We start from the raw sequence: 20,115 nt of genomic DNA, 5'->3' as shown, positions 1-20,115 counted from the left end.
ACCACTGGGGCTGCAGGAAAGACACAGGACATGAAGGGATCATAGGATATGGTTCCCAGGGGCCGTTAGGGGCAGTGAAGAAAGCAGCTGCAATCCTACAGCTCAGCAGAGCTGCCTCCCTCCGACACCTGAGTCTCTAGGTTCCTGGGGACGGGCTGGCCATCTCAACAGGAGGTGCTACCGATGCCTGGCTGCTCCTTGAGGCTCACTTTCTATCTGCTAACTTCACAACCTCCCTTGTCATCCGACACCCTCTCCAACCAGTAGTTCCTACAACACATCGTGCAACTCCCTCTACAGTTGCCAAGGCGCAAGATCTCAGAGCCTGTGGACGGCCTCCTCCCTCCGGCTGTACCGTGCGCAGCCCCATCACAATCACAACAGGATATGTTCCCGGTCCCTGAACACCATGCTGCCACCACAGGCCATGCAACGTCACGTGAAGGCAGCTATACGTCCTTTCTCTAGAGGGCTCGTAACAGGAGCCACTGGACACCACACTCTAAAGCACGTGGATATTAATTAAATGAAGGTTTATTTCAAAATTAGTCTTAGAGTATAAGCTGTTTTTGAGGGTGGAGCCAGACTACAGAATGAGTGGTGAGAGCGTCTGCCTTCCTCCGACATAGGCGGAGAGGAGGCAGTGTCCCCAGCCCTGCCCCTCATCATGCATCCAATGATTACTAGGACTAGAAGCCAACAGCAAAGAACCCGCGCGTTTGCTCGTGTTTAATCCAGGTTAAACTCTACACGTGTAAATACACATCGGAGGTTACGTGGTGTCATGCAGTCCCTGTGATGGAATGACTCTTGCTCAGTGACCTCCGCTGCAAGGCTGCTCCCAAGGGCAAGGTTAGGTGGGACAGAGCACTGGAAAGAGAAGAGAACAGAGGTCAAAGCACAGCATAGGTCAGAACCTGCCATCCCAGGTAGCCCTGGCCAACAGCGGTCACGCTGGCTTCCCACCAGCGTCCTGAGCAGAGAACTGCCCCCTTAGAACAAGGAACAATTGCAGTCACGTGTCTTTCTTCCAGAAAAATGAAGAGCCAGTGATAAGAGGTTGTTTGGTGTAACAGTTAAGTACCTACTCTCCAGTGCCCAGCTGCCTGGGTTCGAATCCTGGATTCACTATTTGTAATTCTATGACCTTAAGGAGATTACTTTACCTCTCTTGCTTATTTCTTCATATATACAAGAGACAGTGCCTTTGCCTGCCCTTAAAGTTGTTCAGAGGCAAGTAGAAAGTGCTCGGTAAGTGTGAACTAGTTTTATAAATTCACTGACATTTCAGTGGATTGTAAGGGGTAAAATCCAGCCCTCAGGCTCCCAGACTTGTAGAATCTATTTCTACAAATCATCTTTAAAAACACCCTTTGAGAAATGTGCTGCTCTTTTAAACCTTTAAGAGTCAGAAGTTCTTCCCATGTTTAGCCTAAATTCCTCCTGCAGAAATTTAAGATTAATTTCTCTGATCATTATGGAAATGCTATAGTTTGGAGGTTCTTAACCGAAGGTCCAAAATCCTTCAAAAACTGTACCCAGTTGTCTGCATGTAGAGCAAAGGCTAGTGAAACAAAGGGTCTAGACAATGAATGATCATCAATGGGTACTGTTATAGACTGAATGCTTGTGTCTCCCCAAAATCCATATGTTGAAGCCCTTGAAGCCCTAACCCCCCAGTGCAGCTGTATTTGGAGATGGAGCCTCTGAGGAAGTAAGGTCATAAGGATGGAGCCCTTATCTGATAGGATTTGGTCTCTATAAGATTAGACTCCAGGGAGCAAATCTCTTTCTTCTCTCTCTCTCTGTCTCTCTCTCTCTCTCTCTCTCTCTCTCTCTCTCCTTGAGAACACAGAAGGAAAGACTATTATCTGCAAGCCAAGAAGAAAGCCCTCAATAGAAACCAAATTTGTTGTCACTTTCATTATGGCCTTCTAGCCTCCAGAACTGTGAGAAAATGAATTTATGTTGTTTAAGCTAAGCGGTGGTATTTTGTTTTAGCAGCCTGGGCAGACTAACACACACACACTAACGTCACAAAAAGAAAGACAACCAGAGAGTAGGTGACTCTTAATGGAAGTTTACAAATTTGAGGCTGAATCTGATCAAACTTCTAGCTCTACCGATTAACAGAAGCACAAAAGATGGAAGCACATACCCAATTAAACGATGTGGACACAACCATCAAGCAAAGGCCAGAATGAGAAAAGTCTATGGGACAAACAACCTGGCTTTTCCAAGAAATAAATGTCAAGGAATGCAAGCAACAAAGGAAAGGGGAACCAATATATATTAAGAGACTTAAGAGACATATTATCCAATTGCAAGATGTGGGACTTCACTGGATCCTGATCCAAACAAACCGAAAAATATTTTATGGGAAAATCAGAGAAATCTGAACACTGATTGAATAGTCAGTGATATTGAGAAATTTTTTATTTTTCTAGTTGTTATAATATTGTGGTTATGTTTTTAAGAGTCCGTATGTTTACACTCTTTTACCAATAAATCCTTACTTCTATCCAAGAAAAAAAAGAGTCCTTATGTTTTAGAAATCTATACTGAGATATTTATGTATGAAAAATATTATGATTAGGATTTGCTTCAAAATAATATGAAGGAGAGAAGTTGGGAAGAGGTATAAATGAAACATGATTGACAATGCGTTAATAATTGTTAAAGCAGGATGTTAAGTACATGAGTTCGCTCTGCTTTTATATGTGTTAAAAGTTTCCATAATACAAGATAAAACAAAAAGAAAGTTGTTATGAAAGGATCATAACTCTAGTTCATTGCCTATAAGCAGCTGAAAACTATTAATAGTATCCTCAGGCTTTGTTTTTCCCAACTAAATAGCCCAACTCCACAAAACTTTCACAATAAATCTTTTGTTGGTTTGGCTGCTCCTCATGTACAGTCCCTCTGGTGACTCGGGGGTGATGGAATCTGCTTCTCAGGCCTCCTAGCAACATCCAAAATGCAAAACCCCATGACTGCGAGGGCCTCACAATGGTCCACTTGCTTGCCCGGCCCTGCCAGGCTTGGTCTGGTGTGAACACTCTTGGGAAGGCTGTACAGAGGGCTGAGTCCTGGGGGAGGGGCCCCAAGAGGACCACTTCTGCTCCCAGGAGGCTGGGCTGCTCATACCTTTTAAAATGTAGTCCGTTAGCAAAGTGGGCACCTTCTCATTATCCTCCTTCATGGCAAAGAGAACTGGGGAAGGAGAGAGTGAGAGAGATGAGCCAAGGGAACCATCGGGGCGTAAAGCTCACTTTCTAGGGCAAACGACCCACACACGCAAAGTGAGTGAGAACTGATTCAGGGAAACCAGACATGCTTTGAGTATTGAGCAAAAGTCTAGAAGCTTCTGTCAAGAGTCAGCCTTCAACATGGTGATGAAGGAAAATATATCAAGAGTCAGAGTGGCCTATCATTGACTGTATTTTCTTTTTTTCCTTTATCTTTTACTTTTCTTTCTCTCCTATAATATCCACATCATCTCCTAAGTATATTTTTAATAATCGTAAAAATAAATAAATAAAGCAATTTAAAAAAAGAATCAACTTTCAGATGCAGTCAATCTAAATGTCAAAATAGTAGTTGTCACATCACCGAATCACCAATAAAACTGTTTCTAAAGATAGTCTATTCATATAAACAGACATTACTAGAAACCCTCCTCACCACCAATTTATAACAAATGTTAGGATTTGTGGAAATGCAAGAGACTTATGGATCTTCAAAGAACTTACAGACTTCTTGTTGAAACAGGACATGACTACACATGAAGCAAACAATGTGAAGTTATTAAAGCCTAAAGGCTTTTTATAAAAGTTTTTTAAATAGCTTTTTTTGTTATTAAACTAGGTAGCATCTTTTCATATTCATAATTCATATTGCAGAAATCGGCTTTGTAGAAAATCCTTCAAGAAAGTAGCCCAACCTCGTTTTTGATATCAAAAAATGAGGGAGGGGTGTGTCCACCAATAGATTCCTTAGATCCTTTAAATAAACTCCGGTATATCTATTTCCTGTAGTCTTATAGCTTTATGAAAAATTAGAGAGATCTGTGTATTCAAGACATACTTATCAGTGAAGAAAGGCCATACAACATTATGTATTCACTTTTAAATAAATGTTAATAATCATAGAAAAAATCTAGAAGGATGTGCATAAAATTGTTAAAAGCGGTTATCTCTGAGAGGGAGACCATGGGGGAATGTTCTTTCCTGCATTAAATTTCCACAGTGTCTGGCTTTTTTTTGATGAGCATGTATTACTTTTTGCAAGCAGAGAAAACAGTAAAGATCACCGGGCACTGATTATAAGGGTCAGGAGGCAGCTGTGACAATAGAGGGACCGTGGTCACTTCTATTTCCTAGTTTCAAGTCAGGGTCATGAAACTTGATTCCAAAAACAGGGGTGGGTGAAGAACAGAGCCTGACAGGGGCAGGAGTTAGCAGCCAGACCCAGAAAAAAAAGAGAATGAACCCGAGGCCTTCCACATGTTGGTTTCTTTTGTTTTATTTCTTCTTTATTTTTAGATATGTATCCATTTCGACTGAATAGGCTGAAAATACTTTGCAGCTGAGCATGGGCAGACCAGATGCTGCACCAAGGAGACAGCCGTAAAAATACAATAAGTGCACTCAGTCAATATGTATCTAAGTTGATCTCCAAAATCTAAAATTGATGTGAGTTGTTCAGTCCCCGGGGCTGGTCTTTGGCCTATATCCTTGATTCAGGAGTAGGATAAAGAGGAGACACTCCTCACAAATGCATACGAGGATTTGCCAAAAAAGAGCTTTCATAACCTACAGAAGAATTTGGTATTCAGGAAAGATGGCAGCTTTTTTCTTTTAAGGGGAATAAAAAATTGGAATGTGGTCTATCCACATGCTAGAAGAGAGCGCCATAAAAAGAATGTTAACCAAATGTTAACTAATGTGACTAAAATCACGATACAAAATTTTATAGCCAGTATAATTTTCCTTTGTTCGCTTTTCAGTATTTCCAAATGATGGATACACTCTAGCTATAATTTTTAAAGTGAACTCGAAAAATGTAAACAAACCAATGGTTTCTTAATTAAAATGAAAGGATTTCACACTGAATTCTTGAATAGGTGTCTGTAATAGATAGCTCTTCCTTTCGTTAAGACCCTGAGTACTTTACACATGTCAACCTTTGTAATTTGTCCAAATTATTTTCCAAATGCTTATTACTCATAAAAACATAAACACCTATAAATGTCAGTTCTTATCTATCTGCTCTCTTTTAAAAAATTTTAGTGCATATTTATGCAAATAAAGGACTTTAAAATGAGTCAAGAGGAAGCCAATGTACTTTGAATTTAAAATTCCAGTTTCTCAAGGACACAGTATCTATTGATGTCGGCAGTATTTTTGTTTACCAGAATCTCCTGCTTTAGTTTTCTGAAGTGATAAAAATGAGAATGTTTGGTTCCCTTTAGCACTGGGGCCCAGCAGGCATCTATCTCCCCTAGCTGAAGAGATGAAGTTTCTCTTCCTGTCCCCTGGGGTACCAAATAGCCCTGTGGCTGGCTCATTCTCTACTATGGGCTGAGCAGCCTGGCTAGTATGTCACTCAGTGCAGTGCATGGTTGCCAGGGAGATAGATGGATGTCTCTTGATTCACTGAGCCTGTTACCACATCTCAGCCTAGAATTCTCTTCCTAAAAGAATCAAGCTGATGCTGATGGCTAACATCATGTGCCCTTGGCCCTTTGGGGGTTGTAATGTTAGATGTATGTATATAAAGAGATTTTGCCTACAAAAGGCTCTCTATTACACACTGTTTTCTCCCATAGCTCAGAATGTTTATTAATATTTGACAATAGAGCCAAAGTGGAGGAGAGGAGGCAGTCATTTCCTGAAAGGAAAACCAGACTCCATTCTTTCTAATCAGCCTTACCCCACCCAAGAAACTTTGCTTCTTGTTAAAAATACGGTTGGTCCCACAGACTGAGCTCTCTGCTTTGAGGACACAAGTTCAGAGGAGGCAGCACCCTCGAGCTGCAGAGGAGAAAAAGGGCAAGGCAGAGAATACAAAGCCTTGAGAACTGCTGGGTGAACCGGAAGGTTCCTGCACACCCACCAGCCCTCTACTCTCTTTCACCAGGTCATTTTCTTCTGGCAAACCTCTTCCCTTACAGGAACCCAGGAGAGACAAGACAGCTCAGATCATCACTGCAGAGTACTTTAATTTTACCCCTGCGCAGGAGGAAGGGATGCAATGATACAGAGCACCTTTCGACCCATCTAAAATTGCTCCTGGAAATCTCAAGTCGGAGGCACCAGGGGTGCAACTCACAGAGAAGGAGGCAGACAAATGAGCAGCTGAACTTGCTGAGAATGAGACCAACTCACTGTTTGTCAGCATCTGGAGGTCTTCCACTGATGGAGGGGAGGCTTTCTTCTCGTAGGGGATGACTGTGTTCAGATACTACAAGACAAACGGCATTCAGGGCTTGAGACGTAAGATATGGTCCCTCTGGGGTTGAGATACATGAGACAGTTTGCACGGGGATTGTGCTTTTCTCTAAGAAACACACTCCGTTGAATTTGACATTCTCAACAACACCCATAATAATTTGCACACCACTGTTTCAGGACCTTTTCCTCATGTTTGGGGGCTGTCTCTTTAAAATTAAGACTTTACCATATTAGCCAGGAAAAATTTCAACCGCTATTTCAACTTCTACATTCTCTTGACACTAGAAGCTCTTCGGTTATTTAGAAGTCCTGGTGGGCTTTTTCCCATCTGGGCTGAGAGCAAAGAGCGGGTATCACATTTTCTTAGCCTTTGCAGTGCAATTTGAAAATGAATGATTTCCCTTTTGTCAAAACCATGGGAGAGAGAACCTTAACCGCACCCTTGGTCTTGGATGTGGTTTGCTCCCTCTGCTGGGTATGAGGTGATTCTACAACAAAATCATCTTCGGGCCCAGTGGGATATCAAAGACACCAGGCCAGAAAGACCTTGAAGGGCTCAAGGAGAGCCTGGCACAGTGAGTGGGAAGACCTCTAGACCAAAAGTCAGAAGCTTGTATTTTAGTCATGGCTCTGCCACTTGGGAAAAGCTTGCCTAATCTCTCCAGGCCTTAGTTCTCACAGCTGTGAAATGAAGGGACTGGGTTAGATACTCCTAAAATCTCTTCCCGTGCCGTAGTTCTAGAATTCTAACATTTAGGATTCAGCTACAAATATGTATAAAACACATACACAATTTGTGTGCACTTATTCTATAATCTCATACTTGTCCATTTACACACCAGCCACCTCAGTCAGAGCATGCACTCCATGGGGACAGGACCAGGACTTACCTGAGGGCCTAGCGACAGAGCTCAGCACATAACAGGTATGAAATAAAGGTTTTGGACACTGTCTAAATAACCAGAAATGCTTCTCGGGCAAGTAACTGACTAAATGGAGCCAACCAGGAGGTGCTGCATCGTGGGTTACGGTCACAGCAGGCAGCCGAAGGAACAGTCTTGGTGGGACTGGTCAGCTGGTGACCCACTATGGTAGATTAATTAAGCTCTTGGAGATGGGGTCAATCAACAAATGGAACCCCCTTTTAATGCCTTTCGTTATTAAAACAGGTTAACCTATAGGTGTATAAGCAGTGTTGAGTTTTAAGTTGTATCCATGTCCTAGAATGTTAGAGCTGAAGAAACTGTTCATCTTTAAAAAGACACTTTCTGTTCCTCCTTCAGAGTGACAGACAATGTTAGGTCCCACCCCTTGCCCAAGTGCTGGGATAATTCTATTGAATCACCACTCCCGGCTCTGCTGGGGAGGCCAAGTTGCAAGAGTTTAGGAGGACAGCTGGGAGCAGGGGGATGGCTCCTACCTGTTTGTCGGGTCCTGAGGAGCCGAAAGTCTGGCGGATGCCGCTCTGCAGGATGTTGGAGATGCCTTCCATGCTGAAGCGCTGGGGGACAAGAGACTCAAGAAGGACAGTTGCTTCTTGTTCCATAGTCATCACCCCCAGGGACTTGCGTGTCCTCCCTCAACCACTCAGACACACCACACTGCACAGATAACTGCCCCCGGGTTCTGTGACTAGCAAGCTAATGTAAGACTTGGGCTAAATGACAGGCCAAAATGTAAGCCTGAGGTTTGCAAGAATAAAGAATAGAGTCTCAAAACCTCTTGTCTTAGCGGGTCTCAGGGCAACGAGACCCCTCTGCACTCTCCAGGTTTCCTCATTTCTGCCTCCACTGTATAAATAGTAAAATAAAGCAGCACAGCAAAATGTAGACAGATAATGATGCAAATATCTTAGGGAAGAAAACAAAATGCCCAGCCATTGGGGAGGGCAGATATAAAGTAACTATTTAGCTAGGATGCTTTTCCCAAATGCACACGCCTAGGCCCGATTCAGTAGGTCTGGGACAGAGCTGAAGCGAAGACATTTTTTAAAAGCTCCTTAGATGATTCCCTGAGCTTCCCTGATTAAGAATCATCGGTGAGAAGAATCCTATCAATAAAGCGATAAGGCATCATAATTTTCGATCCCGAAACACCCTACCGACCTCCTAAAGAGGTAAGTCAGAACTCTAAGCTCAGCCAGTTGCAGAGGTTCTGACCCAGAGGCCCAAAGCACAGCTCTTCTCAGTCCTTCACCCCACCTTGTAAGGCCTTGACTCAGAGAACATATTCAATAATCGTCTCATCTCATGTTTACATCCTGTCTCCTCCAGTTATACTTGAGTCCTCTGGGGGAAGAGAGGAGACAGATAGCATCATCTCCCTTTTTATGTCCCACTGTTTGCCACAGTGTCCTGCTCAGTCACTGCTCAGCACAGGCCTGTTTCTGAGCTCACTGCAGGGTTGGCATCGGGACCTGAAGTGGCGAGGGTTCGTGGTGGGATGCACCCAGGCTTCCAGCTGGGTGGTTCACATACCTTGAGAGGCATCTGGTTCCCCTTCTCTATGCGGCTGCTCTGCAGGCTCAGCCCTTTCTCTTTCCGCCTCTTTTTCATCAGTTCTCGCTGCTCCTTCTGCTTGTTCTGAACCTCGATAAGCACTGTGATGAAGGAGTTCTTCACTTCCTTCTCAAATTCCAGCTCGTCCCTGCGGGCCAGCTGTTGCACCAGCTCCTCTGAGAAGTCTCGAATGGCACCCTCCACCTGGTCCAGCAGCTCCGTCAGCTCAGACCCAGACATGTGCCTCAGTCCTGTGGGGGAAGATCATTCGCAGGTCACACCTGCGTCCAAGCCAGAGCCCACTGCAGAGGCTCCTGGGGCTGCTGCCAACGTGAGATGGGACTGCCCCTCTGGAGGAGACCCATTCCAACTTCTCGAAGGTCCAGGAAAGACCTTCACAATTTAGAAGCATGCCAGGAAGGGCGGGGCCAGTTTATCGTCTGCAGAAGAGAAAATCATTCTTGAGAAATGAAAGAAGAAGAAGAAAGCCTCTAAGGAAGCCAGGGGTCTTGGTGCACAAGAAAGTGTGTGGACAGACGTGTGGCTTCTTGATCTCTTATTCTGTCTTTTAATTTTTTCCCGGTTTCTATAATATTTCTCATATGAAATGGATCAAAAATTGGGGGGGGAAAAAAAAACAGTAAAAAGAGGGTTTTGGCATCTGTGGTGAAGAGCAACAGAGGGTGGCACTTATTCCCAAGAACTGATCAAGACATAACTGACAGTCAAATGAATAGAGTGATTGGAGGCCTTCTTTATGCCTTTAGCCCTGTGTGGCAGTGCCTGTATTAAAAAATATATATGTGAAAAGTGTGGGAGACTGGCAACATGTAGGGGAAAATGAACCCCGGCTAGCTGAGACAGAGTGGTCTACTGTCAGAGAAAAGAAAAGGGAATCTGCGATCATGGGATGTAGATAACTTTATTTTAAATTTCTGTCCCCTAATCCTTCTTCATTTAAAACGGATTCAGAAAGCATCTTGGCAAGGGTATCCCTTCCTAATGGCATCTTTTGATTCTGCCTTAGAATCCATTTTCCTTTTCATTTCTGCTTTGCTCGGATATTTGCTGACTTGGTTCGACTTTCCCCTTTATTCTGTTCTACGGAGCTGTCCTTCTGTTTTTGCCATTTCACTGTGTATTTCAGCTGTTTTCACAAGTCTTTTGCTGAGCATGTCTGTGTTTGGGACCTTTGTGTGAATGAGAATGGCCTAATTGGGGCAGCTGTGTATGCAGCGCCACAGCCAAGTTCGCTGCATCGCTCTGCACAGATTCCTTCTGCTCGACACCACCCTGACTCTGCTCCTGACAGCCACAGTTTTACTTTCTGACACAGTTCTTGATTGAGATCATGCCTCTATATTTACCACTATTCTAATCCGTTTTTGGAGCTTTATATCCTGGCCTGCCCACCTTCTCTCTTTGTTCTTCCTAAGTCCCTGTCACCCCACCTCTCATGGACTTACTCCCCATGGGCGTGGCCCCTCCTGCAGCAAGAACATCAGCATCCCCACAGATTAACAGATTTTATACTGTTTTGACTTTGCTGTGTTACATCGTTTCATCCCATTCTTCATCAACCTCTTTCTTTGCACAATCATAAATACTACAAACCTGTGTCAGAGAATTAATACGATACACCGATTAAGAGTGTGACCTCTGGAGTTAACCTACCCGGCCTCAAATTTGTCTCCACCCTTTCTGATTTGTATGTCATATAAGGGGAAATGCTAGTTTAGAAGAAGAAGCTGGGTTCTCCTTGTTGAAAATAAGGGAGGAGACTCACCCTCTCCTTTACCTTCCTTTTCTTTTAGAATTTCTTTCTCTGTCCTTTTCAATTGTATGTCAATTAATTTAATGGCTGAATAAGGTTCTTGCCTCTCTTAGGACTCAGGACTGTTTCCACAGGAGGTCACTGTTTCGAAAAGTAATTGTCAAGGAAGATAATGAAAGGGGCATAGCTTGTCATCTGAGTCCAAATTGCAAAACCTCCTTAATATAATGGGTTGTATTCACTTAGCTCTAGATAAGAGTGAGATTTCTTTCTGGTCCTGCAGTCCCTTTAGTGGGTTGCCTGTGATGTACATCACATTCTGGCTTAATGCTTATTCAATAATAAAGTAATTTTCTTTCTCTTCTACTTCTGTAGAGAGGTTTCCTGGGTGAGAAGATTTTGTTTTTAATTATATTTCCACCAAAAGTGGCCTTGAACAGGTCACTTAATGTCTCAGAATACTCAGCTCAGTCCTAATGGGGCTGATGTGGGGATGAAATGAGATTATGCACAGAAAGTCTTAGAATAGGATCTGGTACATAGAAGCTCTCCGAAAATATAAGCTACTATTATTATTATTATTATTATGACCTCTTGTAGGTTTTTTTTTTTCATTGATTTTATGGTAGCATGGTTTTGAATAATGGGTTCAGATTTCTTCTACTTAGTCTGCTTTAGTTTTGTTCTTTGGTTAGTTTTACCATTTTAATTTTGCTCAACTGCTTCCCCACCATGCCCCACCAAAATGCTAACTTCTCTCCTGACGCCCACTAAGAAAGGTGCCAACTCCCTAGATGCGAGGTTCTACTGTCTACGCGTGAAGCATGTGACCAGTGTCCAGCAGAGAGGGGTTCATCCTTGGCAAGCCCACCCCCAGGGCCCTCACCTTCATAGGACCAGTTGTTGTTGAAGGTCTGGGTCAAGGCCTGCATCTCCTGCAGGAGGACCGAGTCCGCCTGGGAGGAGGTTTCACCCCCTTCCTCCTCTTCCAGAACCTCTTCTTCTTCCTCAGGGTCTGGGGAGTTCTGCATCATTTCCTCAATCTCCTCAATTACCTGGAGAAGGTACACAAGAGACTGTTAAATCTCTTCTCTGCTGGAGGGACTTCCAGCCTGGATTTTGATCAGGTAAGGACATTTCTAATTTGCTGTCTGTAAAATTGCTACTTATTAAATATTGAATAATAATAAAAATAACTCTGACCAAAGGCTTACGCATACTCTTTATTGTAAACCTTCTTCCAAGAACTCCATTTAGATGAGTGCTTTATTGGAAATAAACGACTCTTTCAGGAAACAAAGCAGAGCTGCCTGGAAGGGAACATTTACTTCAATTTGCTGAGCACTTTATTTCTAAGTGGGAAGATATTTTATCCAACCAACTTTAACTCAAAACCTATTCCATTAATTGTTGTAATGTATATGACTGGAGAAAACAAAAAACAAAAAAACAAACAAACAAAAAAACAGTGTTCTTAAGACAACTCAAGATGGGGAGGTTTTTTTTTTTTTTACCTAGAAAGAAATGGCTTTTTCTCCAGAATTCACCTAGATAGGACCAAGTGAAAATAAAGATAATAAAGCAGTTTTAAAAAAAAAAAAATTGGCAGGGTCTGGAGAGCAGAAAATATATTTAAAAATCCAGCTTTTGTCTAGCCTACAGGGCTAGGGGGCAGCTCTCACCTAGAAGCAAGAGTAAAATTAGATAACCGCCAAAAGGAATAAGGGTGAACTACTTTGTGAGTTAATTGTTTACACATTTAAAGAGCAGAATAAGCAAAGACTACTGCTGGAAGGACTCCATCTGAGTCTGGTCACAACAGTGACCTGATTTGTGCATTTGTCTGTTTTTTGATGCTGCGATGGTCTCCAGCTTCAGGCTGATGGACTGTGATCTTTAAAGTGGGTTTCTTGGTGTGCGGCTGAACCAAAGATAAGAGGACTTAGGGTCCCCTCCTTTAGAATAATTGCTGTTTTATTTACAAGCCTTCTCATCTCTACTCACGGATTTAGGAGACACTCAGTCTTCGATTATTGAGAGCCATTCATACAATGTAACCAAATGAAACGACCCTCTTTAGAATTTTATGGCTTTTTTCTCTCAGAGTAGTTGTTGAATTTGTATCATTGGATTGTATTTCCCCTAAAATTCGCAAGAATAACTGTTAGCCCCTATTCTTTTTTATCTAGTTCCCTTCAATCTCTTGAGCCTCACTTATTTATATCCCACCTTTTACTACAGGTACAAAAGTGTTCCTTCTACTGAAAATCACTTTCTGGTGCTGAAAGCTCCCAGTGGAGCATTTTTCAGAATTACTTTGTGAAAACATGTGTATGATGCCTGCTCAAAACAACCACCTACATATATTTGTTGACTAAAAGATTGAATAAGGAATCTGAAGACCCAACATTATTCCTCCTCAGTAATAAATTATCAAAACCAAATGTGAAACACTATATGTTTTCTCTTCTTTCTTTTCTTTTCTTTCTTTTCTTTTCTTTACAAAGAGATACAAGTGTCTCTAAGACTCATTTTGGAAGGTTCAAAATTTTCAATGGTCTATAAAATATTAGAATATATCTAGCACACAGAAATCTTATCTGTTACTTTTATTTTGGGGAGAACAGGTATTGGGACTCTTGTTTACGTTCTTGACTCTAAGCGCAATGAATTATTATAAGAGGCCTAGCAGAAAGCGAAGTCAGTAACCACTGGCCCTGTCTCTGGCTGTTATCACACACGGAGCCCACCCAACCCAAGTGTCAGGAATTATGTTCCTATTTACTACAGGTGGATAAACTGAAGCATAGAGAGAAATAAAATCCCTTCTGAAAGATACTCCAACTCAAACACGACCACCATGAGACCATACATTTTTCTTCTGCCTTAAATGAAGGTAGCAAGTATATTCTCTTAAAACTTTTCTCTATCAAAATAACAAAAAATCCCAAGAACCGAGGGAGATAATCATACCTGATCTGCTGTGAGTAGAGGCTCCTCATTGATACCAGAGTCATGTTCACTCTTCTCATTGAATTCTTCCTCTTCTTTCTCATGGATCTGAAGGAGGGGAATGAAATTCTGATTGACCATCAGCAGAACTAAGATTTTCTCTAATCTCTAGAATGGATGACACTGACCAAGAGGCCACTCCAGCCATCCTCTGTGTAAAGAAGGAGTCTAAAGAGGCCTCTAGAGTTCCATGCAATCCCAAATGTGACCCTACCATGCTACATGCACCACTGAGTACAGCTTGGTCAGAAAAGGACAATGAAGGATAAGTGGCTGGCACCATTCTGACTCAAAGGGAGCAGCACTGTTCTTTTACCCCCAGACAAGTCATCCTTGTGTGAATAGGAACCTTCTCAAGGAGAGTGATATTGTGACCAACAGCTGCAGCAAAGGCATACTTATTTATGTGAGGAGTTTCAATCTGGAGGGTTTGTTTCCAGATTTTACATTATAAGGCATTCTAAAGGATAGGCTGGTCCAGTCCAAATAGTCATTTGATGGAATGCCATCCTGTTATTGGAATCTAGGCATGATGTCAAAGCTGATGAACAATGTAATGAATCCACCTGGGACATTCCACAGACTAGCCTAACCACATGAACTAAAGGACAAACTAAATGACAAACAATGTTGAATATTTTCCCTGTGTCTCCAAATTCCATAATCTCAAGTAAGATTCTGAAAGTTTTCGACCATCAAGATTCCACATGTTGACTCCAACGAGGTATCTACAGCATAGCCAGCTTTACTGTCCATATCCAAAATGGCCATAGTCTGGTATTTATGTTCAAATCCTCTAAAGAATAAACCATTAAACTACCTGACAAGCAGCCTATGTCCAGAAGTCTGATTTGAAAGTCATAAAGGAGCTGGTAAGAGGTGTCTTACCAGTTCTGGTGGGGACGGCCACCTGCCGCATGGGCCTCGGCCCACTCTGTCCAGGACGCTCTGTCCAGGAGATTTTCTGCAGAGCCCCTGACCATCCAGGAAACCATTTTCTTTGCTCACTAATGGCTAGCATGCTCATCTGCCTCTTTTCTGGGGATATACTTTCCAATTCTAACAGGAAACGCCCCAGTTCCAACCCAAGCTGTCATTCCAAAGGTAGCCTATCCTCAGAAACTTCTCCCCTCTTCTTTGAGCTTCGCCTTGGCAGACACCCCTAACAAAACACACATCTTCTGTCTTCGTTTGCTTAAAACCAGGACCATGTCATTAAAAAAATCAATCAAATATGTATTAAATGTCATCTGTGCTCAACCTGGAGAACAGGTAGGACACAGGGAGTAATGGGATCATTCGAGGTGCTTGCATGCCAGATGGTGACATCTATTTCTGCTGTAGAACCCAGATACTCCTCTCTCTGCCAAGTCCACCACCTGTGGTAGCCACCTGGCTTCCCAGCTCCCCATCATGCAGAACGAAATTCCCGGAGCCACGGTTTGTTCACAACTATACTCAGATGGCGGAACTTCCTTAGGGCCAGAAAGTGGTAGAAGTCAGCTCATACCAAGAAACAAAGCTTTTTGTTTTCTGTCTGGATTGTTTTTCATAAGCATCTGACAGCAAGTGTTAGTCTAGAACCAGATTTTTTTTTACATTAACTTTATTTTAAAAGTGAAATGTTTACATTTTCTGAAATGTGGCCAGTTTTAGTGGTTTTACCTCAATGCCTGTTAATTCTGCATCTTTCAACTACACCATATCCCTTCCTGAGGTTCTCCGTCTGTGTCCCTGGCTGAAGGTAGGCAGGGAACTTTTAAGAACAGGTCTTCCTTGCTGTTCAAATGTTATGGGCAAATGCATGGATGACTCTTAGAGCTTTCTCTCTTCTCCGTCTCTCTGGCACAAAGCCCGTAGTCTGATTTGTTAGGATTGGGTTAAATGAGATTTTATAATCAATTACAAGCTTGTGAAAGTTACCATGAGTTCCTAGTGCTAAGTGAGCTATACCTACCCCATATTTTCTCAGATCTCAAAAGTCTGCCACTAAAAATAAATTTAAAAAAGTAAAATAAAATAAGAAGTATACACAAAGTATTCCCCCAGAAAGTCCTGTCTCCTTTCTCTTCTACACATGGCTTATCCCTCCTTCTGCCTGCTTTCGCCACATCCACCCTGTTCCTGGCCTTTCCTCCTCTGATTCTTTCATCCTTTCTCATTCTTTCTAGGCCCTTAGCCTCACATTTTCTCTCCATCCTACCAGACTCTCTTCTGCTCCAACAGCTTCTAGAACTTCTCAACAAGCCCTCTTTCCTTACAAATGACATTTACAGACTTCTACCTGCCTTCCGTTACCAGGACAATATCTTATGCGGAGAGTAGAAAGCTGGGAGGGAACTAACAGGGAGAAAGAGAAAGATTTTTGAAAAATGACAGCACTTCGTGTATCTGAATGAGTATATGTGATAGATGATAGATGATTGATAGATAGATAGATAGATAGATAGATAGATAGATAGATAAGCACTATGTATATGAATATGCTTATTCCTAATATACAACACAGTCAGAGAAATTGCCACAAGGAGTCCCATTAGCCTCTTGTGTGGCAATGGGAAGGTGGTAAAATGGGAACGCTAAAGCTAACAACAATCTGCAAGCCGGGTCATTTGGGGCTAAATTTCTTTGTAGACTAAAACTGCAAATTGTTTCCACACTGTTGAAGTAAACTACAGCTTCTCCAAGAAAAATCCTTCTCCCAAGTGACTTCTTCCCAGAACCGAGAAAAGAAGACCTGGATCCAGGAAAGAGTCTGGCCACGCCATTCAGCAAGCTGTTTCTTCCTCCTGCTTTTGGTTAAGAGTGTGTCTTTAGGGCTATAACATGGTAGCTGAAAGCTTGAAAGTAAATTCAGAGAACCTTCCCTGGAGCCTGTAACAGTGCTGATCTGGCTGAGAAAGGCTTAAAATTACAATGAGTCCTTGTGTTCAACATGGCTATTAACCAGTGTCTTTTGTTAAAGCATTCCAAATTAGTCCATTTATAGAAAAGGGAATTTCTACTGCACAATATTTCTCTCCCCTTACTACGACTGTTTCATATGGGTAGTTGCTTTCTTGGCCAAAATTAAGAGAACAAAGATACACTTTCACCTCCAGTCAAAATGTAGAAAAAAAAATTACCAATAATTACCCAGCCCAAGGAAAGGGCAACTATATCCCTTTTGAGCCTATGAACAACCAGGAAACATTCTGTGTGGGTTAAGCCAATGCCCCTGTTCCCACAGTGAGATGCACAGAGCACAGCAAACAGCACGTGGCCAACAGCTATTTGTTGAAAGAATTAACGAACAAATGAAAACGAGAGGATTCGTTTTCATTTATTAAGTCCCACCTCCACAGGTAACTTAGCTGCTCAGTCACCTGGAAAACAGACAGATGTAACTTACAGTCCTGGACTTCCATGTCCTTCTTTTATATCATAGTTAGAAACAGTAAAAGAGGAGAGTTGTAAATAATACATACATACATACATAGCTCAAGCATATTATCTTGACCTAAAAATATAAATATACATTTATTTATTCTCCAATCTCCTAATATAAGGCCAAAGGCCTTTTCTTCTATGATGAGCCTCTGAGTAGAGTTTCACATAGTCTTTCTTGCATCATCCACATCAAAACACGAATTTTAAATGAATTCTCATTTCTTTTTTTATAGTAGAAAGAAGGTACATAGGAAATTGAGCACACACATTCATCTTTTCTTCCTCCTGAAACCCTACTAAAGTTAGAGCACAGGGATCAAAAAAGAATGTTCCACAGGGACAAATGAACTGGAGAAAAGACAATAATAGCAAAAAAGATGCCAGAAAGCAGATGCAGACCTAGATGACTAGAGAGAGTTAAACCCTGTGGAAGAAGCTGCCAAAAGAAAGTGGATTTGCACTGAAGATCTAGAAAGGCTCAGGATTTTTTATCAGGAGAAGTGAGACCCCAGGTCTATTCTCCCTTCTTATGTACAAGGACCATTATCATCTTCTAGCCATCAAAAAACTAGAGATTTCACTCTGGGAAGGTTGAACTAGAGAGGCTCTGGACTCAGAGATACAAGGACGCTTGAAAGTAGGGGTGAGAGATCTTACTTAAGTCAGAGGGAGTAAGTGAAAATCTGCTCACTAGAGACCACAAGCCACTGACTAGACCCCTAAGACACTGGCACTCAGGCTTATTCTCCTTAAGCAAGACATTGCAGGACTACACTTTATGGGACACCGCCTAAGAAAAAAAAAATGTACAGATACATGCCAATATTTGGGGTCTCCAAACAAAATGACCAGGTCCTGACTGGTCACTCTACAGTGTGGTCAAGCAGGAAACAAGCCTTACTCCACAGAAAGAGTTCAGCCTGCTGGTCTCACTTTTAGGTATGAAAATATGCCCAAGGATTGTCAGACATTGGAGGACAATCTCCAACATGAGAGATAGGGATTAAAACAAATATACAGAAAAAGAACATTAAAAGCAATACAGAGAGCAGAAGAAATCCCTTGCTATCATCACTACACTCCAAGGGATAACAAGCAAATATTGTTTCCTTGAAACAGAACCTATTTACTAGAATAAATCAAAAAACAAGAAAGTGCTCTTAGAAATTAAAAATATGATAGCAAAATTTAGATGTTCGGTGGAAGAATAGAAGACAGGTTAAGAAAATCACCTAGAGAATAAAACAAAGTAAGTAGATAGAAAATGGGAGGCAAAAAATATCAGGAGATCCATTTAAGTCCAATACTTGAATAAGAGAAACTCCAAAAATGAAAACAGAAGAGATGGTCTCTTGCAGCCATGACAGAGTAACCAGTACTGATATTACCCTCCCTGCCATGAACAAATATAAACCTGGGCAAAATCTATGAGCCAATTGTTTCTCCGGCACTGGACACTGGCAGTACAAGGCCGTGATCCTAGACAGAGGAGAAAAACATGAAATAAATGAAAGCTGAGAGAATCTGTCACCTGTGGATTTACACTACAAGAAATACTATAGAGAGGTTTTTGACCTGAAAGGAAATGATGGAAAATCAGATCTATAGGAAGGAAGGAAGAATACCAGAAAAGGTAAATATGTAGGTATATATTTAAAAATATCCTGAGCCACTTGTACCACTTGAGGATACAGCCTTGGCAGTCTGCAAGCCGAAGAGGGCCTTTACCAGAACCTGACCAGACTGGCACCCTGATCTTGGACCTCCAGCCTCTGTAACTGTGAGAAATAAATTTCTGTTGTGTATAAACCACCTAGATAATTTGCTATAGCAGCCCAAACAAACTAAGACTAAAAATAAAGTTTAAAATATGATCTAAGCTCCCACATTGAAGCTAAAAAAATGAAGGGTAAAGTAAATCCTTAGTAAGTACAAGAAAGGAAATAATGTAGTTAAGGGAAGACATCAACAACCTGAACAAGCAATAGAGAAAAAAAAAGTGTTTCTCCAAAAAGATGAATAAAAGTGTTAAACTCATACATAGACTGATGAGAAAGAGGAGTGAGGGAGAGGGAGAGAAAGAGAGCGAAACAAAAATGAACAATATCTGTAATAAAAAGGGGACATCGCTATAGATTTTAATGACAGTAAGAGAATAAGAGAACATCATTAACAACTTTGTGGTCGATACAGCCAATGACTTAAAGTAGATGAACAAATGCCTTGAAAACAAAATCTACTAAAACCAACTCAGGAAGAAATGGAAAATTTGAATAGCCCTACATCTACTACAGAAATTGAATCTGTAATCAAAAACCTTCCACAGAGGTTTGGTCTAGATAGTTTCACTGGTGTAGTCTATCAAACATTTAAGGAAGATATAATAACAATCTAACACAACTCTTTCAGAAAATAAAGAAAGAAAAATTCTTTTATTTTATGAAATTACAAGAAAATAAAGTAATAGGCAAAGATTCCTCATGAACATAAATGCAAAAACCCTTGGTTAAAATATTAGCAAATCATATCCCACATTATATAAAAAAGGATAATATATCACAACTAAGTGGGGTCTATCCTAAGAATGAAGATTTGGTTCAATATTTGAAAATCGATTAATATAATTCACCATATTAACTCAATAAACTGACCTACATATATAAATTGATCTATAGAGTTAACACAATCACAGTTGAATTTCTAGCAAGCTTTTTTTGTAGAAATTGGTCAACTGATTCCAAATTTTATGTGGAAATGCAAAGGACTTATAACAGCCAAAACAATTTTGGAAAAAAAAGAACAAAGTTGGAAAACTCATACTATTTTAGGTGAAGACATTCTAAAGTTACAGAAATGAATACAGGATGATATCGATATAAAGATAGACACATATATCAGTGAAATAGAATAGAGAATTCAGCAATAGATCTACACATATATGGTCAAT

The 20,115-nt window shown here is 41.3% G+C and overlaps 1 protein-coding gene across 5 annotated transcripts in view; it reads right to left on the bottom strand.

The window, feature by feature from the left end:
* Window positions 1-516: 516 nt before the first annotated feature.
* FEZ1 (fasciculation and elongation protein zeta 1) overlaps window positions 517-20,115 on the bottom strand; it is a 76,487-nt gene continuing 56,888 nt past the window's right edge. For 4 of the 5 annotated variants that reach the window (XM_025049202.1, XM_015591997.2, XM_006915210.2 and 1 more), the window contains 7 exons: window positions 13,701-13,787; window positions 11,614-11,782; window positions 8,933-9,204; window positions 7,876-7,956; window positions 6,390-6,465; window positions 3,148-3,213; window positions 517-870 (listed from right to left, as the gene is read on the bottom strand). In XM_025049202.1, coding sequence (XP_024904970.1) covers window positions 854-870; window positions 3,148-3,213; window positions 6,390-6,465; window positions 7,876-7,956; window positions 8,933-9,204; window positions 11,614-11,782; window positions 13,701-13,787 — 768 coding nt within the window. In that variant the 3' untranslated portion in view covers window positions 517-853. The remainder of the gene's footprint in view (window positions 871-3,147; window positions 3,214-6,389; window positions 6,466-7,875; window positions 7,957-8,932; window positions 9,205-11,613; window positions 11,783-13,700; window positions 13,788-20,115) is intronic. The other variant, XM_025049203.1, reaches the window with a different exon arrangement.

This window comes from Pteropus alecto, unplaced genomic scaffold, assembly GCF_000325575.1.
Source record: "Pteropus alecto unplaced genomic scaffold, ASM32557v1 scaffold135, whole genome shotgun sequence".
NCBI lineage: Eukaryota > Metazoa > Chordata > Mammalia > Chiroptera > Pteropodidae > Pteropus > Pteropus alecto.
This window is presented reverse-complemented; position numbering and strand designations above follow the sequence as displayed.